Raw genomic sequence first — 25,801 nt, 5'->3', positions numbered from 1 at the left:
TCATGCACTAAAACGGTTTCAGTATTGACTTTTGTAAATCAAATGAATTCTTCATCACATGTTTTAACAAGTGGAAATTCTGATTTCTGTGAGTTTGTTGGAAGATTGCACTAAATAAACAGTTAAATGTTGATTCCAGAGTGTAAAAGGCTTATTTTTTTCAGACAAAAATTCGGTGATATTTCATGTTTGTAATTTGATTTTGTATTCATTTTGATATTTAATATATAAAAATGTTAAAAATTAAGTTAATCCAAATAATAATTTATAATTTAATGCTAATTAAACAAATCTCTTTGGTTGAAAGAGTATTTTTACTTTAAGTTGACTATGGAAATGTGATTTGAGTAAATGAATTTTTTTAAGTTGAGATAAAGTAAACCGATTACTTGTAACAAGTTGAAGTAATTTTTTTACTTTGATCCAACGACTCATTTTTTTCAGTGCAGTTATGTTCAAAACAACCCCAAATCTTACTAACTTAACATGATAAAGTGTATTTAAACAGATCCAACAATAAAATGAAGACAAAACATTATCTGTCGACATCTGTCTGTATAATGTTGGCCACTGAGAGTATAATGGAAATATAATTAACCACAAACCAACATGAGACTTCAAGTCTTTTAAATAAATGATTCTCTCTTCTCTCTTCTTTTGGTATAGAATAAAATACCAGTTCAGGGTTCCTCTTTCGGCTGTTGTTGCAGCCAACTGCACAACATATTGCAGGCATTACTGAGACCGTCGGTCGCAAAGATGGCGGCGCAAAGCTACAGTGACGTCATGTGAATCGAATGAATACTGCAAATACAGCACACTGTATATCACTTCATTATAAATAATAATAAATTAATAAATAAATGACTAGCATGGAGTGTCGTAGTTATGTTGTCAATTAGTAAGTCATGAAATTACCAAGAAGTTCCAATAGATTACGTAACTGGTACATCATGTGTTAACTGGGAATGATTTGCATAGAGGAATGATGTTCATTCTATTAATCCATATGTTTCATTAATAGTTCATGTTAGTATTGTGTATTTACTGTTGTTTCTGTTTCCCCAAAATGCCACTTCACATTATTTCACTTTGTGTTATTTTGTACATTTTATTTTTGGTGACTACCAACTTTTTTGTATTAACAAAAACTGTAAAAAATGACATGATCAATAAGTCGACAACATATGATTTTACATGACTTCTCATCAAAATAAGTTACTTTTTTAAGTTATACAAGATTCAACTCATTTAAGTCAGCTTTTAAGTTTTTTTTACAGTGTTTTGTGACTGTTATTTAAAAGCCTTAGATTTATACTGTTTATCCACTCTTATTATTTATGTGTATGTAATTTGTGTGAGAACCATATTTGTGAAAATACATTTATTTGGTTCTCAAAAGAAAATTTATAAAAACATTTTAGGCTAATTTCATACACACTCAGTCGCAGCATAATGACCATGGTAAAATGTCCCAGTTGAGAACCACTGATCAAAACTTAACTTTAGCCGGACAATAACTTTATTCTAGAGCTGCTCTAAAGCCAAAACTATCTCTGTTACTGTAATTTCCTATTATCACTGTAAAGCTCATTTGAAACAAGCTATATTGTTAGAAGCACTATATAAATGAAGGTGACTTGACTGATCTAGTTTAATTTCGTGTCAATAATTATTGTATTTTTTCTCACTGGATAACTGAAATCTGCTTGAATAAGTCTCATAATATTCATGTAATTAACTTATTTACCAATGTTTACTATATTATTTCCTGATTGTAGGCTACAAGAGTCATTTGCTGTAGTTAGAAAATAATAAAAGCTGTACAATGTTAAACATACTGAAATATAGAGTTGGTTGTTTTCTTTCTTTTAAGATGACATAAAATACCATTAAAAAATGCTGTAGCAAGTTGCAAGTGTGTGCAAATATAATGTATTTGTAGTGTTTAGAGTATTTTTTTTTTGTAACTTCCGATTCTGAAACAATTAACTATATGCTTTAAATGTTTTGTATTATTTTATATATTTGCTTAATGTATATCAACTTTATTTTGTTGTGCACGACAGAGGGAAAATATATATTTTAATATGAATAATATTTTGAGTTCGTTCTGTGAGTGACGTCATTTGTAATGGACCGGTCGCGCGCGCTCTCATTCATAACAGCCCGTGACTGGAGAGAGTCAGTCAGGTAGGTCTCCGCATTAAAGAGTGAAAATAGCCTGTATTAAGTGAAGTTTTGAGTTTATATTAATTATGGAAGTGTAAAAAACCGGAGCAAGTTTTGTGTACGCGCTTTTCTGCCAACAGTTCGATGTACTGTTAGAGTGTTATTAACGCACGGGTTTGTTGTTGTTGCTGCGCCAAATTAGAGCTTGCGGTTTTCCCTGTCAGTAAATTTCTCCACATATAATTTGTGTGGATTGAGTCTGTGGAAATGTCGTTTAGTATAGCAAACGCGTGTAGCTTTAATTTTGATGTTAAAATGTATATTTATATCCATTAGATGAATTGCAGTAACTGTTAGGGAGGACGGTATGTGTCTTTTCTCATAAACCTTCAGCTGAAAGACAGTGAACCTAAAGACGTGTGTATTTATTGTCTGTCCTCTATCAATAAACTGCGGATGTGGTTCATTTGTGTTGATAGGTGAAGACAACTTTAGAAGACAAAAGAAATTGACAGCCTATTGCATATTGGCTATTTTTAGGGATGCACCGATCCACATTATTTCACTTCCGATCCGATCCCGATACCTGAATTTAGATATCGGCCGATACCGATACTATTCCGATACCAGAGCTGTGTTTGCTTTAATATTTTTGTTATCATTATTGTTTATTTTATATGATGCTGAAATAAACTTCCCTCAACATGCAAGTATGGTATGCATGTATGTAGGCCTATGCATGTATGTCCCAAAAGGCAACTTGAGGTAAGTTATAAGGTTAGAAAAGGAAGAAAAAACAAAACAAAACAGGAAATCCTGTTAACAGGAAAAATCCCATTCTGAAAACAAATATGCAGCTATAAGGGTTTCAAATTGATTGTAATGTCAATATTTATTACATTAACAAAATGTCAAATACTTGAGTCTTGAAATATAAGAAAAGTGCAAGTGTAAACATCTTACACACACACACACACACACACACACACACACACACACACACTATTTGAAGGGTGATCCTCGCTCCGATGCAGTAACTCTCTCGATGAATGCTCGATCAACATCAGCATTTTGCGAACAGACAGATTTCACCTCAGACGCGCGTCAATTTCGCACTGGACGCGCGAATGGATTCAAAATATTCAAGCGTCCAACTAGACGCGAATTTGACGCGCTGTTCGCGTTTGGTGTGAACGCACAGTAACGTGGTGCTTTTTTAAATGTTTGATTGCGTTCGCTGTGTTGTACGACGCGAGGGAGCTTTAAAGAGCTCTGAATTACGGCTTTGCAAACATTGCATTTAGCTGTCTTGCTCTGCGGTGTTTCCAGTGTGAAGTATTTACACAAAGCGGACATGTTGGCTAGCCGCAAACTGTGGAACGGATTTCTCTCATAAATCTGTGTCTCATTGAGCCGCGCCTCTGTTTAGGAAATCCATTCCGCAGTTTGCAGTAGGGATGTGCACGAATATTCGAATTTTCGAATATTCGATCTGTAATTATTATTCGAAAAATAAAATACTATTCGAATTTTATCGAATTTATGAAGCCGTAAATACTTTGCGGGTCGTAAATGCAGTGAATCCCTGATAAATCCCAAGCACTAACTCGCAGTTATAATTAAATGCACTGGGTGGCACTGTGGCGCGTTTAACAAGTTGTTTGCATTTTATCATAATGTCGTCGTCTGCCTCGCGAAGTTTGGAATTACTAGTCGAAAATGAGGTTATTAAATGATCTTACAAAATGGAATTACTTTTGATCAAATTAATTAATTAATCTGGAGTTATAATATCATCACCACAATGAGAAATCACATGAAATCCAAACAGCAGTCGACTGAGGAAAGACAGCTGTCCATCACTGCATCACGACTGCAGGTAAGCGCAGCTGTAGTGCGAGTGATCCGAGATGATAACTTATCTAATAGCAAAATGATTTTGAGACATATTCTTCCTTTAAGTTTCGTTGAGGGAGAGGTTTAAGAACAGAAAACGCAAAGTGCTGTAAGAAACTTAGAACTAACACCGTTATCTTTGTTTCTTTGAAACGTCTGTCAGCGCAGTGCGTTTTCTCACTCGAGCATAAATTGCAGGCGCGCCTGCATGTGGATATTATTGTTTTTCTCAACATAAACGTGAAACAATATAAACACGATAATCATATGCTGACTCGAGTGTATGTGTACGTTCTGTACGATAATGCCGCAATCTGTTACTCTGCTTTATTAGCCGTTTTTTTTTTTAGCTTAAGTCCTTTTGTTCTTTATATTTTTTTGTTTACACATAGGCCTACTGTTTAATGTTTTCAATTAAAAGAAAACTTTAACATATATTGTAAGCTTATTGTGTATATTGCCTAATCGTAAGCTTCTTCAGAAATGGTGACAAACTAAAAAACTAACTTAGCTTAAAAAATAAAGGCTTTTTCGTCGAACGTCTTTTAAATAAACGAATATTCGAATATTCGAATTTTATGAGCCCGAATATTCGAATGCAATATTTTTGAAAAATGCCCATCCCTAGTTTGCAGCCAGCTAGCAGACTCGCCGGCGGGAATCACTTTTGGAGTCATTTCAGCAGACAACGTTAAAGCGCAGACATGACTCATGGATATCGGATATCTCCGCAGGTTGGATCGGGAAAATCCGATACGTGAATTACACTGGTATCGGGTCCCGATACCGATACTGGATCGGATCGGCCCCATCCCGATTTCACTCCCTATTATCTATTTTGTCACTCATTTTGCTTTTGAATTAATATTAAGACATTATGAATGATAATAATTAAAGTTAACTTTATCTATACACCTCAAATTAAGCTCAGTGCTTTGTCATCCCACAGTGCTACCAAATACTTTCTGTAGAACTTAGTGCTGCTGCCCTCAAATGTTAGTCTGGAGCCCTGTGAACTTAAAATAAAACTGCACATTGTAATTTCTGTACGTTAAGTCTATTTATTATCAAAGCATTTGTCAGTAATACAGTTATTTTGGGGGAAAATGCGAATAATTGCATTGTAAGGTGATTTTAAGGTGTGCCCCTAAATTTTCTGCTTGCGCTCCTAAAATTTTAAGTCAGGGGCTACAGCGCTCCTAATAAAAAAAGTTAGTCTGGAGCCCTGTATATATGCCTGAGTCACTTTGGAATAAATCACAGCGTGTTTCATGATAAAACGTGACGATAAGTCCGGAAAATAGGCTACAGTATAGGTTATAGCAAATTCAGACCAACTGCTGGTCTACACCGAGAGAAAGCCCTGTCTAGGCTCTTTTGTTGTGTCGAGCCATTCGTTAGTCTAGTTGTTTGATGAGAAATGGATGATGAATGGACTTTTGATGCATGTCAGGGGCAGGATGCGCAGCACTTAAGGGGATCGCACACCGGTCGCGCAGCGCCCCGTCTTTTAAATTCGAACACATTTTTCTCTATGAGGGTACACACACCGCCGGCGCCTTTCGACGTCTGTCCGCGGCGCGGACCTTGTTCAAAATCCTGCCGCGCCACAGAGCGCCATCTACATAGTTTTACATTAAATGTACATTTATTTGTCTCACATCGTCGTTAATGTATACTGACTTCACCCTGTGCTGCAATATACATTTAGTTTTACATTCATTCACAGAAATCAGCTGCTTGAATGAAAACTGCTGATGTTATCGGATTTTCAGGTGATATTCTTAATTCATTCAGTTAAAGTGTGAACTGCAAGTGTTTGTTTGTGTGTGAGTGTGCGCACGTGCGCACTCATTGGGATAATTGTAAGCGCGCAAACACAGACAGAAAAGACATGCCATCGTGGAAATAAGATAAATAACATATTACTTAAGGGCTATTTAGTTTGTTTAATAAAATAACAAATTGTAATCTGGCGCTATAAAGAAAATCAAATCAAATTTACTTGACCTTCAAGGGGCGGGGCGGGGCGAACCAATGGTAGGGGAAACCCTGAGTTTAACAGCAGGGCAAAGCACTGTGGTTCGAGATTTATTTGAATAAAAAAATTGTGAAGGAAGACAAGCATGTGAAGTTTATCTGGTTTCAAACAGAAGTGAAACACTGTCTGAAGGTTTCCTGAAGAACTGAAAAGCTCTTAAAGGGTTAGTTCACCCAAAAATGAAAATTCTGTCAGTAATTACTCACCCTCATGTTGTTCCAACCGCGTAAGACCTTCGTTCATCTTCGGAACACAAATTAAGATATTTTTGATGAAATCTGAGCTATGTCTCACTCCTCCATAGGCTGCTATGTGACCGAAACTTGCTGGCCCAGAAAAGTTATTAAAGAGATCGTTAATATAGTCCAAGTGACTCCAGTGGCTCAATCTTAAGTATATCAAGCGACGAGAATACTTTTTGTGCGCAAAAACAAACAAAAATAACGACTTTATTCCACTTTTCATTTCCTTCTCTCTGGGCCTAAGATTATTAAACGAAGGTCTTACGCGGTTGGAACAACATGAGGGTGAGTAATTACTGACAGAATTTTCATTTTTGGGTGAACTAACCCTTTAAACCTATTGTTGCGCCGTCACGTCAAAAATCACGTACAAATACAAAAATAAGATGAGTAAAGAAAACGGGGTTCTTAATAATCACCCTTTATTAACTGAAATACAATGGTATTTTGCATTGGTCCTCACTTGGTTCTTTTTGAATAAACAAGTTCCCCTTAAGTCATGTTGGCATTCTCTTTCTGTGAACAACCCTTGGATACTTTCTGGCAATTGATGTTTTTTTACTTTGTACATGATTTGTAATGTTTTTAGTTCTACTAATTCTTTAAACTTTAGAGCCTTTAGTGCAATAAAAAGGGAGTTTGTTGGCTCCCTATAGGTGGTTTTCTTTACTATTCATATGGCTCTCTTTTGAAGCATAAATATTGAATTGGTGTTTGTTTTATATGTATTTCCCCATACTTCCACACAATAAGTAATGTATGGAAGCACAAGGGAACAATACAAAGTATATATAAGACATTTTTAACTTTATATAATATTGCAATTGACTTTGAAATATTGTTATTGATGCAAGACACCCTTTCTATTTCAACTTCATTAATCATTAATTTACTTATTGTATTCGATAAACAATTACCAAATACAATACATTTTGTTTTACTTATATTTAATGTTAATTTATTCGAATCAAACCAATTTAACAATTTTTTAAAAGTTGTTTCAGATTGTCACCAGAACAAAATAAGTTTGTATCATCCGCAAATAATATCAGTTTAATACTTTGGAAACCTCACATATATCATTAATATATAACAGAAAAGGCAATGGGCCCAGCATAGAGCCTTGGGGAACCCCACATGTTACCTGCACCAATTGTGACTTGCAATTCTCTATTTGGACATATTAATGCCTTTTCTCTAATTAATTACTTATCCAAGAGTGAGCTACCCCTCTTACTGCATATTTTTCCAATTTCTCTAGTAAGATGTCATGGTCGACAGTGTCAAATGCTTTTTTAAGATCTAAAAAAAACCCAACTGTGTATTGTTTATTTTCTATTGCGTTAGATATTTTCTCAACAAATTCTATTAATGCATGTGAGGTTGTTCTATTACTTCTAAATCCATATTGTTGATTGCTTAATATGTTGTTTTTTTATAACAAAATCATTTAATCGTGTATAAAATAATTTTTCCAATATTTTTGAAAACTGTGAAAGCAAAGAAGCAGGCCTATAATTTGAAAAGGTATGTCTATCTCCAGTTTTATATATGGGTATAACTTTAGCGGTTTTCATTCTTTTAGGAAATAAACCTTTTTGAAGAGACAAGTTGCATATATGTACCAGTGGTTTCTCAACACACTCGATAATATGTTTTACCACAGACATATCCATATCATTCCAGTCAGTTGACTACTTATTTTTAAATGATTTAACAATATCAATTAAATATCAATATTTATTTTCCATTTGTTCCTCTTATAAACATTGATTGCTTATTTACATTACCCGTTTCTCTTTCCGTTCTACTTTTACTACCATTTCCTACAATCTCCCCAGCCAGACTGGGACCAACATTAACAAAAAAATAATTAAATTCATTAGCAATTTGTTCCTTATCACTTATAATTATATTATTCTTTGTCATTAAATAGGTTGGACATCCTGTCCTTCCAACGTTGTTTCTTACTATTTCATTTAATATTTTCCATGTTTTTGTTATGTTATTTCTGTTATGATCCAATGATTTACTATAGTACTCTCTCTTACTGTTTCTAATAATATTAGTCAGCTTATTTTTACATAACTTATATACTTGCTCTGCTTCTTTAGTATATACAGTATTATCAGCTGTATGATGTGTTTTTACACTGAAATGTTTAATTTCGAGAAAGATCCGGCGCGCACAGTGAGGGAGACAAAATAAACGTACTAAAAAGAGATCCAGCGCGAGAGAGGCAAAGAAAAACACCTGTTCTTAATTTATGTTGCTTTGAACTATTTTCGTTTTGTACCGTTTTAATTTTTTAACTTAGCTGCAATTTCGTTGGCAATACACATGTAAAATGTCGCTAGAATAAGATTCTGTGTTTCTTAATTTGCATAGCAAAGGGAATAAACTCTAAACTAGATGCAACAGGGCTCCAGACTAACTTTTTTTTATTAGGAGCGCTGTAGCCCCTGACTTAAAATTTTAGGAGCGCAAGCAGAAAATTTAGGGGCACACCTTCACATTTTCCCCCTAAATAACTATTACAGACAAATGCTTTGATAATAAATAGATTAAGTGTACAGAAATTATGGTGCAGTTTTATTTTAAGATCACAGGGCTCCAGACTAACATCTACAGAAAGTATTTGGTAGCACTGTGGGATGACAAAGCACTGAGCTAAATTTGAGGTGTATAGATAAAGTTAAATTTAATTATTATCCTTCATTATGTCTTAATATTATTTCAAAAGCAAAATGAGTGACAAAATAGATATTAGGGAGTGAAAATAGCCAATAAGCACCCTCAGCAGCTGTTTACAATGGTAATTTAGTCTTCTTTTTTTAAAAAAATAAGTGTGAGTTTTCCTACTTCTTGAAACTTTCAGTTTTATAAATAGAGACAATCTTTAAAGGATGAACAAAAATGTTTTGGTCGACACATAAAAAAAAAAACATTTTAATAGGATATAGTTTTGAAGTGCTGTAAAAAGATGTGTAGGCTACTTTCATAACCACAGTATACCATAGTTATAGTTATGCCTGGTTCAGAATACGCAATTTTTTTGTCTGTTACTATAGTCAATGTATCAGATTACACGATTTCGACTCCTAAAAATCTTGTCATGTCCTGGACAAGAAACATTGTCAGACTACACATTGCTTTACGACCAGTCATCTCGAGCCGTCTCACACACATATTCACTCGCACATGTACACACGCACTCACTCACATACACGCACATAGACTAACGCACGCACGCACACACTCTCTCACTCTCTCTCGCTCGCTCGCTCACTCACTCACTTGCGCGCGGGTGCACACACACACACACACTCATTCACTCGCGCGCACACACACACACACACTCATTCACTCGCGCGCACACACACACTCATTCACTCGCGCGCACACACACACTCATTCACTCGGAACCCTTCATGGAGGACCGTTAAAAAATGAAACATGCTAGTCTTCTTGTCGTGATGTCGTAAACAAAGCATCGCAGACGCGACGTCGGTTGTCGCCCACTATGAACGAGATGAAATTTACTGGTCGCACATGTGCGACTGGATGTAAAATTTAGTCGCACACTCTCAAATTTTGGTCGCAAAATGCGACCATTTGGTCGCAGTCTGGAGCCCTGTGTAACCCTGTTTTAAATAAATAAACTGTCCCGACACTTTATTTAAACCTTGAAATGTGCAATGGGGTTTCAAAAATAAATAATTTGTGTTCTTTTACTTTTTTTTAACTTTTTTTTTGTGTGTGTGTGTGAAAGCAATAGCCTACTGTAGGCTATTGAAAGTCTTTTTCTGATTTGTTCGATCTGTTTTGAAAAATGTCTTCCGTTGCTATTGCCGGGTACCAGTGACTACGTTTACAAGCTGTCAATATTCGGGTTATGGTCGGGTTAAGGTCACTATTTGGGTTTCTGAAACGTTTACATGCGTGAGCAGAGAGAGTTACTCCTGTATACATGGAATTTGTAATCAATTGGCATATCCCGATATAAACGGCGACGCACGGTTAGCGTCTGGACGTACGGACAACCTTAAGACGCAATATGCGTCATTTCCGATTCTTCTTTATGTATCCAAAGACAACAACAACAGCAGCAGCACGCGGATAATGAATAGTTCGGGGCAGATAGCGATCGCCTTTGTTTGCGCTTTCCTCCTCGCTCCAAAAGTGTGGTGCTGTGCTGCGTCTCGCCATGTTTACCTCTACTTCTTGTTTACTGCACGCGGGTTTCTGTATTTACATGACCAAATATTCGGGTTAGAAAAGGGGTACCCCAGGGATCATATCCGGGTTTTTAAAAACCGGGATATGAGCATATTCGGGTTTTTGCCGGTGTTTACATGGCCGTGCACGACCGGGTTATTGCTAATATCCCAGGTTTTGAACGGGTTATTGGCTGCATGTAAATGTAGTCATTGTCAGTCATCTCAATTTCGTGATTGATTCACAAAACAATAACTTAGCAGATTAAAGACGAGCTTCATCATCTTCATTTTCTGGTGCGATTGGCTGACAAATTTCCTTCCTAAGTTTTGTCGTCTGTGCACCGGCTCAAATGGAATGTAGCAAATTTATGTTGTAATGTACAATTGATAATTAAACAAAACGCTTGACTTTAATAAACAGTTACATATTTAAGCATCAAGAACGGTAAAACATAAACGCTGTTGGCTACACTGAGATTCGATCTCAGAACGCTTGAAGCTCCGCGAGGCTCATGTTGATGCGTTGACCACAGAGCTATAGTCTGAATGCTGTCAAGTTAACATCTATGCTCTTGCAAAGCCTCGTTGATGTAGCCTGATATTTTTCATTATTAAATGTATTCAATTTAATTTCAGTATTGTGATTATGAATTTAAAAGTTTCATTTGAATTGATCTGATACAAGCTTTCAATCGCTCTCAATGAGTCGTGGCGCGGCGGCAGATTACGCAATAGAGAGAATAAACTGACACTTTGCAAAGTCTGTGATTGTAGCGCCTCTTAGCGGTAAGAGGCTGCAAATACACACTCGCAATTTACCGCCGCGGGAACGCATAAAAGTATTATTCTGGTTGAGTACCATCTGTAAGGTTTCGCCGATGTAATGGTTAAAACTTGAAGTAGCGATGTCTTAATTTATGGAGGGAGTCTTAAAAAGGTCTTAATGTATTAAATTGAACTCCATGATATTCCTGTAAATATCATAATCTTGTGCAGCAGTTGTCATTCAGTTTTGACTGTTAACAAGAGGATTACGAAACTTACATTTGGTACATCAAAGATCTGATATTTTATAAACAGATCACACTTGTTTTCCATTATTAAACCAGGGTTCATTTCAATATTCACATTTATCCTCCTTGAACTCATTCTAACAACTTAATATTTTAATATGTTTCAGACCAGATGGAGGTGAAAGAGCAAAGACAAGAACTGAAGTGAAATTTCAAAAGTGATGATAATGTAGTTTGTTTCAGCCTGTTGACACCAATGAAATGAGCTTAATGTGCCAATTTTCTGAAGATCTCAGACATCACCATAATGAATGAGCTGAAAACAGGGAACTTTTGGAGACAGAGGCTTTTCAGCAGCAGTTTAACATGATGGCTCTGAACTTTTTAAATGCAGATTGGATAAAAACACAGTGATCACAGTTCACACCTGCAGTGAAGCCCCTCCCACAACAATTCACCAATAAATACTGGGAATATTCCCATCATCCTACAAGAGAAGGACAAACTCCAGGAGTAGCAGCTGAAATCTGTGTGACTGTTAAAGATGGAGTTTATTAAAGAGGAGATTGAAGACATGAGGGATCCAGAACCATCCAGAATAAAACATGAAGATACTGAGGAACAAATAGGTTGGTGTCCATTCTTGATTCTTCATTGTTGACTGTTTTAGTGGATGTGAATTAATAAGCAGTATATGGATGATAAATGATAGAGAAATACATCCAAATGATCATAACCTTGTATATAGTAGTTGTCAAACAAATTATAGTTGTCAAACAAACTATATTAACAAGTGAGTGACAGAACAAAAAGTGAAAGAACTGATTCTAACTTTATTTCTGTGTATTTTAGACCAGGTGAGAGTGAAAGAGCAAAGACAAGAACTGAATGAAGTGGAGGAGGAACATCGTAACTTTACAATTCATAGAACAAAAGCCAAAAAGACGCACACCTGCACTCAGTGTGGAAAGAGTTTCACATGGAAAGGAACCCTTAAAATACACATGAGAATTCACTCTGGAGAGAAACCGTATACATGCACTCAGTGTGGAAAGAGTTTTTCTCAAGCATCAACTCTCAGTTATCATCTGCGTGTTCATTCTGGAGAAAAGCAATTTAACTGTGATCAGTGTGGTAAAGATTTTATTTCATTATCCAATCTAAAAAAACACCTGAAACTTCATTCAGGTGAGAAGCCTTATGTGTGTTCTCTCTGTGGAAAAAGTTTTTCACGGCTGGACAGTTTTAAACAACACCAGAAAACACACAATGAAGTGAGAGATCATGTGTGTTGTGACTGTGGTAAAAGTTTTACCACAGCGGGCAATCTGAAACATCACCAAAGAATTCATACTGGAGAAAAACCTTACAAGTGCTCATCTTGTGACAAGAGTTTCACTCGGTGTTGGAGCCTGAAAAAACATGAGCAAGTTCACACTGAAGGGATGCTGTACAACTGTACTCAGTGTGAGAAGAGTTTTACACAGAAAATAACTCTCAATTATCATCTGCGTGTTCACTCTGGAGAAAAAACTTACAAGTGCTCATATTGTGACAAGAGTTTCATTCAGTCTGGAACCCTGAAAGTACATGAGCGAGTTCACACTGGAGAGAAGCCGTACGACTGTACTCAGTGTGGAAAGAGTTTCACACAGAAAGGACACCTTAATACACACATGAGAATTCACACTGGAGAGAAACCGTATACATGTACGAACTGATTTGCCTGCTAAGACAAAAGCTGAGATAAAACTCACTTTGCAATAAAGCAGTTTAATGAAATAAACTTTCATTGCAGTCATTGGTATAATGAGAAAGATTGAAAACTTAGGAGAACTTCTGTTTTCCTCTTTGGGTGATGTCTCTTCAAGATATCTCCCCTCTCCCCTGAAACCAGGTGTTACCCCCTGGGGTACATTAATTGACCCAAAACAACTCTAAAAATATTGTATAACCCTTTTGTTCTGGTCTGGGTATTTAAGGGGAAGTGGCAGAGCAGACGAGGGAACCTGTAACCAGGAAAACCCCCACCCAGTGCTGTGTCAGTGTCTTACACACGTAACACACTCACACACCACTGTGTGTCTCTGTCAGGAATGCATTTCTTAAAAATATAAATAAAAATATCTACAAATGTGTTTTATGACACAAACAACTCTGGCATTTATTTGTGAACTACTTTCTGTGCATTTGAAAATCCCCTCACACATCTGTGATTTTTGAAACACTTCTAGGGTCGACATGCAGACAAATACACAAATTAGTGGACCCCACCAACTGTTTACTTAAGCCAATGGCCACATTGAGCTGTCCAATCGTAGCACGTTCTCGCTACAACCAATCACATTAGACTTTACACTCCGGGTGGTAACTGAACCTAATTCATTTTGAAAATATTTGCATCCTTGAAATGGAGCTGTAATCTATGGCCGCTTCATTCAAATTGAACTGTTTGTGTGGTTAAAACACCCTGTTTCCAAAAGATTATTGGAGTTTGGCATCTTTACATTTCCATCAGGATATCGAGCATCATAACACACTCTCTACACCAGACTCAAGCGGCGCGACACAGCGCGTCAAAAGCAAATAGCCCCATTATCTTCCCTGCTGTCGTAGCAGTTTCCAATAATGTAAAACTAACATGTTTGCAATATTAACACATTTTGCCCATGACGTCTGTTTTCTTACCTGCAGATATATGACGTGTCTATAATCTTCCTTATTGACTAGTGCTGGCTACATGAAAATTCATAATTTGTGATAGTGTCTGTACTGGACGTGGTGATTCATTAATCATTCATTGGACGCTCTGGCGCACAGCTGGCTGCGGGGCTTCTGCAAGTATGCGTTTCCCCCAGTGAGCCTTCTTGCACAGACCCTGTGCAAGATCAGGGAGGACGAGGAGCAGGTAATTTTGGTTGCGCCTCATTGGCCCACCCGGACCTGGTTCTCCGAGCTTGTACTCCTCACGACAGCATCTCCCTGGCCAATTCCTCTGAGGAAGGACCTCCTTTCTCAGAGACGGGGCACGCAATGGCACCCTCGTCTTGTCCAGGAGCAACACGTGGAGGTTCCAAAGATTGACGAGGGTGCCATAGAGTGCCCCGCTAGAGTCAGGTTTGGAAGCAGGTTTGAGTACCCTACCACCAGCAGTGGTGGCTACCATCACTTCCGCTAGAGCATCGTCCACGAGAAATGCCTATGGGTTGAAGTGGAACCTCTTCGTCACCTGGTGCTCCTCTCGCCGAGAAGACCCCAGAAACTACCCGATCAGTGTCGTGCTTTCCTTCCTGCAAGAAGGGTTGGAGCAAAGGCTGTCTCCCTCCACCCATCAGGTTCCTGAGAGTATCGAGGAGACTGAATCATCCTCGCCCTCCTCTCGTTCCCTCTTGGGACCTCTCAGTGGTTTTAACTGCCCTGCAGTGTGCTCCCTTTGAGCCTCTGCAATCAGTGGAGCTTAAGTTCCTGTTAATTAAGACAGCGCTCCTGGTTGCATTGGCCTCCATCAAGAGGGTAGGAGATCTGTAGGCATTTTCTGTTGACGAAGCGTGCCTGGAATTCTGGCCGGCCTGTTCTCATGTGATCCTGAGACCTCGGCCTGGATATGTGCCCAAGATCCCTTTTGAGACCAGGTAGTGAATCTGCAAGCGCTGCCCATGGAGAAGGCAGACCCAGCTTTGGCACTGCTCTGTCCAGTACGTCCCCTCCGTGCTTTCATAGACAGAACGCAGTGTTCAGGACCTCAGACCAGCTCTTTGTCTGTTATGGTGGGAAGCTGAAGGGAAAGGCTCTCTCCAAGCAAAGTCTGTCTCACTGGATAGTGGGCACCATTGCTTTGGCATACCAGCAGCAAGGTTGATCATGCCCCCTTGGTGTGAAGGCACACTCCACCCGGAGTGTTGCTTCCTCTTGGGCTCTAGCGCATGGCGCCTCGCTAACAGACATCTGCAGAGCTGCAGGCTGGGCAACACATTCGCGAGATTCTACAATCTCCATATGGAGCCAGTGTCCTCTCATGAACTCGCTTTACCTAGCCAGTACTAGAATCTGCTCAGGTGTCTTCGCTTACTCGCCATTCCACTCTGTGGACTGAATACGTGCGATATTCACCTCAGGTGAGCCTCCCTGAGAAGCCCTGAGTTCCTCCAGCGCTGTTGAAAGATTTTTGTAAAATTGAAATTGTTGTTGATTTACAAGTGAAAACTATTTAATAAAATAGCAAAAAAAAAAAAATACATTTACAAGGTAAACAAACAAAATCTTAATAGGTCAATATCAGCCTTCTCATTAAATTATTTATTAGTGTGTTTTATTAGTGACAAATTTGGGGAGAGGATAAATATTCCAAAACCTTCTGAAAATGAAAGCTTTAGCGCAAGTTCTGCCGGGACGACTCAATTGTTACGTCACGTATTACCTTCTCATATATCCAATCGTGTTCTAATATTTGTAGTATAAAAGATCAGTACTTACACATGTCTGAGTTCTCAGATGCTGACGCTTTCATTCACCTCCATCAACCCCACCACCACCAGGATGGTCCCTTCCCATACCTACCAGGGGGTTGGCTGCACCATGCCTTCATCTTCAGGCAGGAAATGCAGATTTCGTACCCTCAGATTACGAGCTACGGATGGGGCCTACGCCAAAGAACTTTATATCATAATATTTGCTTACTGGGCTGTTAAAGGGATACTCCACTTTTTTTGGAAATAGGCTCATTTTACAACTCCCCCAGAGTTAAACAGTTGAGTTTTACCGTTTTCGAATCCAATCAGCCGATCTCCGGGTCTGGCGGTACCACTTTTAGCATAGCTTAGCATAGATCATTGATTCGGACAAGACCATTAGCATTTCTCTCAAAAAAATGACCAAAGAGATTCAATATTTTTCCAATTTAAAACTTGACTCTTCTGTAGTTACATCGTGTACTAAGACCGACGGAAAATGAAAAGTTGCGATTTTCTAGGCTGATATGGCTAGGAACTATACTCTCATTCCTGCATAATCAAGAAACTTTGCTGCTGTACCATGAGTCCAGCAGGCGTAATGATATGACGCAGCGCCTGAAAATAGTGCCCAGCTCAGTAACTTCCAACGTGACCGGGACTATGTTTGTGTAGTTTCAGCTGGCAAATTAGGTAAAGTTAGTGGATTTTCCTGTGTGATTACAGGAATCGTCTCTCACAAATGTCTCCATGCTACAAGGCACGCTCCCTGTGCAAGCAGGTTGTCACGTTGGTTATGTTGACGGAAGTTAGCCTATTTTCAGGCGCTGCGTCATATCATTACACTAGAGTTCTCAACGGGCCTGAAAATTACAACCCGACCCGACCCGGCCCGTGGCTTTTAAAGCCCGGACCCGATGTAACCCGACACATAAAAATGAATTATCTGCCCGAACCCGACCCGCGGCCCGACGCCGCGTCGGTTTTTTTTCTCTCATACACGTATTATCATGACCAGCAGACGGGAATTCAAATCAACCTTTAATGTTCACGCCTTTTAACAATACAAACAATACAAACAACTGAAACAATACACTTTAAATATATAAATAGGCTGTAGTAGCGACGGTGAATTCACCTGCGGCAAGTTTACTTCTCATCAACTCCATCTTCTTCTCCAGGCTAAAGGCGTGCACGCGTGTCAGGTCTGCCCCCGCCCCTCTCCATGATGCACGTTACACGCAGCAGCCAGACTTTCTTTACGGTGACCAGCAGCGATTAATAATAAATGTTTTTTTTTTTTTTTTTTTTTTTTTTTTTTTTACTGAGCGGAAAAGATTAAGCCCGAGGTCCGACCCGACCCGAGTCATTTGATTATATTTTCGACCCGAACCCGGCCCGAACCCGCGGGTCCCGTCGGGTTTGTCGGGCCGACCCGACCCGTTGAGAACTCTACATTACACCTGCTGCACCCATGGTACATGGGAAGTTTCAACCTTTGACATTCAACATTTAAACAGAGGTGATGATTTTTGCTCCAGACAACATTACCCCTAAGATTAGGCAGGCCCTTGGGGGTCTATCATCCTCTGATCGCAGTGACATAAGAAATCTGGGTGTCATTTTTGACAGATCAATTTGTTTTAACAGTCATGTTAAGTCTGTGGTTCGCACCTGTTTTTTCCATCTCAGGAACATTGCTAAGATTCGATCTATGGTTTCCAAAAAAGAGATGGAGATGCTTGTTCAGGCCTTTATTTCTACATGATTGGACTATTGCAATGTGCTGTACACTTGTTTGAATAAATCTTCTTTAGATCTACTGCAAGTTGTACAAAATGCAGCGACTAGGCTTTTGACTAGGACCAGCAGGAGGTTCACACATTACTCCTGTGCTGAAGGCCCTTCATTGGCTTCCTGTTGGTTTTAGAGTACATTTTAAAATGTTGGTCATTACTTTCAGAGCCTTGTATGGTCAAGCACCCTCCTACGTCCAGGATCTATTACATATGCATACTCCTTGTCGGTCTCTGAGGTCTTCGGGTCAAGACCTTTTAACTGTTCCCAGAACACGCCTTAAGACAAGAGGTGACCGTGCTTTTTGTGTTGTGGCCCCAAAGCTCTGGAACTCGCTCCCTTTAGCTCTGAGAACTATGAGTTCTGTAGAATCTTTTAAAAAACACTTAAAGACTCATCTTTTTGGACAAGCTTTTAACTAACAATTTGATGGTAGTACAGTTGTGGAGTTGTACTAGGTTTGTACTTTGTTTTTATTTTATTTTATTGTTTATTTTTATTACTGTGCAGCACTTTGTGACCCTTCTGGCTGTGAAAGGTGCTATACAAATAAACTTTACTTACTTACCTTCCCCACAGACTTTATATAACAATTGTAAATCTGTCCAAATATTCAGACATTAAAAGTCATTAAGCAACTCATTTGAACTCTCATACGATTACAGTTTCATTTATTAAGATGTGTTGATTTAAGAACAGCAACAAACTAAATTTAAAATTCATCTTATTTTATATTTATTAAAAAATCGAACTGGCTAGCTGTGGCTATTTAATGTTTCACAGAATAAATACGTTACCCCTCACACACTTCCATATCAAAGACTGTATGCTGAACAGTGAAATTAGCTTGCTTTTACCACAACTTGTTAAAAATATAGGTAAACATTCATATTAACTTACCATAAAACACTGCCTGTTTCGAGTGGCGTGCTCCTCGAGTCAGAAGTGAAGAATCCGGAAAGTTCCGCAAAGAATGAAAAGGTAATAAACCAATTGCTGGGTCAAAATAACCCAACCAGCTGTTTATTTGTGAATGGCCCCCTTACAACTCATTTGACCCAGCATGACCAACCCAAGAATGTGTTTACAGTACCCCAAACAACCCAGCATTTTGACCCAGCACAATCAACCAAACAATTTGTTTACAGAAACAACCTAGCATTGTTGATACAACCTAGCCTAGCATTTGTGTCAACCTAGCCAAATAAAAGGATTTAATGTGACAATTTACAGAAGAACTCAGACATCACCATAATGAATGAGCTGAAAACAGGGAACTCTTGGAGACAAAGGGGTTTTCAGCAGCAGTTTAACATGATGACTCTGTACTTTTTAAATGCAGATTGGATAAAAACACAGTGATCACAGTTCACACCTGCAGTGAAGCCCCTCCCACAACAATTCACCAATAAATACTGGGAATATTCCCATCATCCTACAAGGGAAGGACAAACTCCAGGAGTAGCAGCTGAAATCTGTGTGACTGTTAAAGATGGAGTTTATTAAAGAGGAGATTGAAGACATGAGTGATCCAGAACCATCCAGAATAAAACATGAAGATACTGAGGAACAAATAGGTTGGTGTCCATTCTTGATTCTTCATTGTTGACTGCTTTGGTGGATGTGAATTAATAGAGAGCCTAAGTCTCTCCCCTTCCGGTAGACCACCATGGGACCTTAATTCGGAAAAATATTTTATGGTAGTCAATGGCGAGAGCCAACAAATATTTTGATCTCGTTTGAATTGTGCCCTGAATTACACATATGATGTTTGTCAATTTAAAAGATACATTTTAAAGTCAAGAAAGTCGCAGTTTGATGTAAAACTGTTGAGGTATAAGACTGTGAAAATACGTAATTACAAAGACTACAAACTCAAAAGGCGCACATGTGACGTCATACCTTTTCTCTCAATGAATGAAGCTAACTTTACTGAAGCTAACGTCTGTCATATTTTCTATAGTCTTACGTTATAATCGTAACGTTACGCCTTCGTCACGCCACGCCTTACGAGTGTTTTGTACCAGACTGCACACATACGAGTAACAGATGGTGACGTGCGAGACGAGAGATGTAGCGATTTTCACATGAAACTAAATGTTACTCTTCTGTTTTATGACAAACTCCGACTTTCTTGACTTTCATAATTATCTTTTAAATTGACAAACATCATATGTGTAATTCAGGGCACAGTTCAGACGGAATAAAAAGATAAGTTGTCTCTTGCCATTGACTACCATACATATTTTTTCCGAAATAAGGTCCCATGAGCCGGAAGCAGAGGGGAGGGACTTAGGCTCTCTATAAGCAGTATATGGATGATAAATGATGGAGAAATGCATCTGAATGATCATAACCTTGTATATAGCAGTTGTCAAACATATTTAACTATATTAACAAGTGAATGACAGAACAAAACTTTGCCACATAAAAGATCTGATATCTGATCTCTGTTGCTTTCTGATATTAAATAAGGGTTCACTTGAACTGATTCTAACTGTATTTCTGTGTATTTTAGACCAGGTGAGAGTGAAAGACCAAAGACAAGAACTGAATGAAGTGGAGGAGGAACATCGTAACTCTAAAATTCAGAGAACAAAAGACAAAAAGACGCACACCTGCACTCAGTGTGGAAAGAGTTTCTCACGGAAAGGAGACCTTAACAAACACATGAGAATTCACACTGGAGAGAAACCGTATACATGCACTCAGTGTGAGAAGAGTTTCACAAGGAAAGGAGACCTTAAGACACACATGAGAATTCATTATGGAGAGAAACTGTATACATGCTCTCAGTGTGGAAAGAGTTTCACACAGAAAGGAAACCTTAACACACACATGAGAATTCACACTGGAGAGAAACCGTATACATGCACTCAGTGTGGAAAGTGTTTTTCTCATGCATCAGGTCTCAGTGTTCATCTGCTCCGTCACTCTGGAGAAAAACCATTTAACTGTGATCAGTGTGGTAAAGATTTTATTTCATCAACACATCTAAAACAACACCTGAAAGTTCATTCAGACGAGAAGCCTTATGTGTGTTCTCTCTGTGGAAAGAGTTTTTCAAGGCTGGGCAATTTTAAACTGCACCAGAAAACACACAATGAAGTGAGAGATTATGTGTGCTTTGACTGTGGGATGAGCTTTACTAGAGCTGGTGATCTGAAAGAGCACCAAAGAATTCATACTGGAGAAAAACCTTTCAAGTGCTCATATTGTGACAAGAGTTTCACTCGGTCTGGGAGCCTGAAATCACACGAGCGAGTTCATACTGGAGAGAAGCCGTATCACTGTACTCAGTGTGAGAAGAGTTTTAAACATAAAAAAAGGCTTCTGACTCACATGAAGATATGTCGCAAGAAGTCGTCACAATGAGCAACATTTCATTTTCATGTCAAATACATTCAAGTAAATGGTGTGAGATAAACAAAATATGGAGTTGCTTCCAAAAGCACAGTATCATCTAGTTCAGTGTTTCTCAACTGGTGGGTCATGGAGTTTGCAGATATTCTATGATTTTCTGATGCAAGGCTTTAATTTTGAAAGACTTGCATGAAAGCTATTGAGACTTCTGTCAGACTCATTTTAAGAAAAAGCAACTGAGAAAAACATTTTCCATCGTTTTCCTGATTCAGTATCTGCGGTCAGAGATGTTGTAAAACTATCATTATTATAATGTTATTTTCGTATCTTGCCATGAAATAAAAAGTTTCTCATCTTAAGAATACACACTCTCCTGTCTTGTCACTGTTGTCAGCCGTTATACTGCAAATACAGTGCACTGTATATCACTTCATTATAAATAATAATAAATAAGTGACTAGCATGGAGTGTCATAGTTATGTTTTCAATTAGTAAGTCATTAAAATTACCAAAAAGTACCAATAAATTATTTAACTTGTACATCATGTGTTAACTGGGAATGATCTCTGGATAATCCGTAATTCGTTTGTAATTATAAAACGAAAATACTGTTTTTCTGTTTTTTGTTTCAAAACGAAAAACCAAATAACCGTTTTTGGTGTCAGAATCAAAAAACGAAAAACCAATTAAAAACGGCCCGTTTTTCGTTTTTGGCGATCATTTTATCGTTATTCCTTTTTGAACAAAGAATGAAGAGAGTCTTTGAACTTCAGTCAAATCGTTTTTCGTTTATAAACCAAAAACGGAAGTCACGTGGGTCCGTGTACGTTTTGATAGTTTGTTTTCCTATTTGAAATGAAATAAGCAGAAATGAGAAAACGGCCCCTTTATTCGTTTTTTCGTTTTTTTTCAAAAAAACTAAAAAAACGAAATTTCGGCTTGATTTTTCGTTTTTTAGTTCACAGGCAAAAAACGAATAAATTACTTCAAAATTCGTTTTCCACACGTGGGCGGCCTGACACGCCCCCTTCCGCCGATTGGTCAAACAAATCTGAGCATGTAACGTCATCAGTTGTCGCTCAGGTCAGGTCTGTTCAACAAAATAATAGTCCTCTACTATAGCTACAGATTCTTAAACTGTACAGGGCAGGTCCTATTGGGCTTTCTTCTGAGCAACTTTACACGTTTCACAGAAATCTTTACATCAGAAATATTAATTATTGGTCTGCCACCAGCCTGTTTTATTTAGCTGTGTGTGGTGAAGCTGCGCTTGACAGCGCCGAGCGGGAGAGGCTCACAGACCAATGTTCAGGCAGCAGTCAAAACTTTTCTTTTAGACGCTCCGTTTTGCCACGGGATGGTGATTGCAAATACTGTAATGCCAATCGGCTGAGGGTGGCTACCGATGATGGTGAAATACATTTTTACTGAAACTGTAATCATAGCCGCGACCCGTGAGAATGAGACAGATGATTGACAGGACGATAGCGGAGGCAATTAAAGGCGCAAGATAACTTCTGTTAACAAAAACATAAATAAAAAAGTGTTTAATATAAGTGACTTTGTCTTTGTTTTATTGTTTTTGTTGTTTTTAATCAAATAATTGTGAACCACAACCTGAGCCTTCGTTTTAAAGGGCAATTCCAAATATATTTTATTTATTTGTTATAATATGGGTTTTTTAATAATACAGCATAAATAAAAACAAACACACGTAATATGTATGCCTATAGGCAAAACACCACATTTTTTCAGTTTTGTTTGTGTGAACTTCTATCCCCAACCATATTTCTTCATGGGCTCCACACCAGGGGTCACGCTCAGCACCCCTAGTTCCCATTATACTAACTGTAATTAACAGTATGCTGACCCAGTTTATATGTTAAATCTTTGGTATATGTAATCTATATGTAATATCTAAAAACACTTTACAGTGTGATGGAAATAAACTTTTCTTAAAGCGTGTTGTATATCACCACAGATTTATTGGCACCCTTCTATCTGTGTTGTATACTGTAATAGACAATTGTCCTGCAAAATGATGAGGTTTTTTGTAAGAAAAACATTGCGAGCAAATGTCAAATTGTTGTTTGAAATATAAACAATGTAAGAGGCTTTAGGCTGTCTCTGTATGAACAAACACCCAGCTTTGCAGTATAGGTGGCACAGAAGCAGCATCTGACCCTGCATTTAGATGTACATTACACACTGTCTAATGCAGCTCAAAGGAGGCACTGTGAATTTGCATAGCAATTTCATTCTAAGAGGCTATTAAATGTGAAGTGACAACATGAAACACTACTTTCAATATATAAAAAAACACCAGTGGTTGGTGGCAAGTCAGCCTGATAATGATTGAATACCAATTTACTCATTTAGGCTCACAATAAGCAGATTACATAATTATACCATTAAAAAAAATAAAAATAAAAAACTGTATATACATTAACGAACATCTGTACAATAACAACAAATAAAATGACCATTTCACTGACAATGTGTAATTTTGTGAATAAAAGGTTTCTACAGATCCAATAATTAAAATAAATGAGATTCAGATAAAGCAAACGTATAGTGAAATAAACTTTAATTCTGTGACGTATAGTTTTGTCATTTAGATGTCAGTGTAAGGCAGTTCTTTGTCTCTAGTAAAGCAATAAAAACTGTGGCCTGTTGCACAAAGCCGGCTTTAGTTGCTAACAGGTAAAGTTCGAGATTAGTTTGAGCAAACTGGCTTTTAACGGCTCAAGAAAGTGGACTGGTTTTTAGTTGTGTTCATCATCATGGTAACTTACGCTACACGGCTAAGCTGCTCCAGAGCAGGTTTTATTCTGGGTTAGAGATCGCAGACCAAAACTGGACCAATCAGTGCAGTGACATGTATCTGATACAATAAAGCCACTCCCCCTGTATCTCTCACTCCAAATCAAAGCAGTTTATCAGAATCAGAATCAGAATACTTTATTGATCCCCAAGGGGAAATTCTTTGTCACAATAGCCCACTTGTCAAACATAAGAAAAAGAAATATTAAAAAGTAAATAAATAAAGAATATATAATATAAAAGTATAAATAAGTATAAATATAAAAAAAACAGCATAGAATATTGCACATTAAGTATTAAAAAGATAATATTGCACAGAAACAGAGAAACAGAAAACTTAACTAAATGTCCGTGTATCAGGCACTTAGAGGGAGGAGTTATAAAGCTTAATGGCCACAGGCAGAAATGACTTCCTGTGACGCTCTGTGGTGCATTTCGGAAGAATAAGTCTTGCACTGAAAGTGCTCCTGTGTTTGAGCAGCACATCATGGAGTGGGTGGGAGACATTGTCCAAGATGACATAATTTGGACAACATCCTCCTCTCTGACACCACCGACAGAGAGTCAAGCTCAACCCCCACAACGTTGCTAGCCTTACGGATCAGTTTATTGAGTCTGTTAGCATCTGCAACCCTCAGCCCGCTGCCCCAGCATGCAACAGCAAACAGGATAGAACTGGCCACCACAGACTCATAAAACATCCTCAACATCGTCCTGCAAATGTTGAAGGACCTCAGCCTCCTCTAAAAATAGAGACGGCTTTGGCCCTTCCTGTAGAGTGCTTGAGTGTTCTTAGCCCAGTCCAGTTTATTGTCCATGTGCATTCCTAGGTATTTGTAATCCTCCACAATGTCCACAGGGACCCCCAGGATGGAAACAGGGTTCACCGGTGTCTTTGCTTTCTTTAAATCCACAACCAGATGCGTCTGAACACACATTGTTTTCACACCAGCAGCCCATGGGTGCAAATGCATTTGCTATTTAAACAAAGTGGCGCTGGACGTGAAAATGATAACTGCGTCAGGCTGAAATTAGCAGAAAACACTCGCATCGCGCTTAGAGCTGCATTGCGCCGGGAATATGATAGGGCCCATAGTCTTAGAGTTGAACCTTGACTAACGGGGGCTCAGGTCAGGAAGCAGACAGACCGGCTAAACCGACCATCGTCTGCTAGCTGTCTCACGTCACTGAGGTCTGATAAATGCCATCACATAGAGCCTCTTTCACCTAGATATCATCACATAGAGACTGTGTCTGTTCCCTGAATAAGGACATACAAAAAACTTCCAAACCCATTTAAGGCTAAAAGTTTAATTGATGTTAATTGATCTGATAAAAAACAGATATAATTCAGATGAACAAATGATAAAGCTCGGGTTGCAGAATATTCAGTCCCTTTCTTCAAAAGCACTTATTGTAAATGATACGATTAGAGATCAACCTAGATGTGCTGTGTTTGACAGAAACCTGACTAAAACCAAACAATTACATTACTTTAAATTAATTTTAGAATGACGGGACAATCATTTATGACACTTTATTCAACAAGAAAAACAGCTCATTCCACATGTCATACGACATTATGCTATTTCAACGTCCGTTCAGTTTCGGTTTTCAATCTGATCAAGTGTTTACATGTCCTCTCGATCGGTTTAGAAAAGTAATAAACCACCCCTTTCAATCCGATCGAAAATTTCATTCACATCGAGTTCATTCGGATTGATCAAGGTGTTTATATGAAGGCTTTTCAGTCCGATTGAGCCGTCAATCCATTTACTAACAGATT

The 25,801-nt window shown here is 38.2% G+C and overlaps 2 protein-coding genes across 5 annotated transcripts in view; one reads left to right on the top strand and one right to left on the bottom strand.

Annotated features, from left to right (window-relative positions):
- LOC307167501 (uncharacterized protein) overlaps positions 1-16,419 on the top strand; it is a 155,653-nt gene extending 139,234 nt beyond the window's left edge. The window contains exons 2-4 of one of the 3 annotated variants that reach the window (XM_079886660.1): positions 11,752-11,802; positions 11,979-12,213; positions 12,437-16,419. In XM_079886660.1, the coding sequence (XP_079742786.1) occupies positions 12,129-12,213; positions 12,437-13,305 (954 nt within the window). In that variant the 5' untranslated portion in view covers positions 11,752-11,802; positions 11,979-12,128 and the 3' untranslated portion in view covers positions 13,306-16,419. Of the gene's footprint in view, positions 1-2,157; positions 2,194-11,751; positions 11,803-11,978; positions 12,214-12,436 lie in introns of those variants that run through there. The other 2 variants (XM_079886659.1, XM_079886661.1) reach the window with 2 other exon arrangements.
- Positions 1-25,801, bottom strand: part of LOC307167486 (uncharacterized protein) — a 565,869-nt gene that overhangs the window by 407,373 nt on the left and 132,695 nt on the right. The gene's annotated exons all lie outside the window — the stretch shown is intronic.

This window comes from Squalius cephalus (assembly GCF_949319135.1).
Source record: "Squalius cephalus genome assembly, chromosome: 11".
NCBI lineage: Eukaryota > Metazoa > Chordata > Actinopteri > Cypriniformes > Leuciscidae > Squalius > Squalius cephalus.
This window is presented reverse-complemented; position numbering and strand designations above follow the sequence as displayed.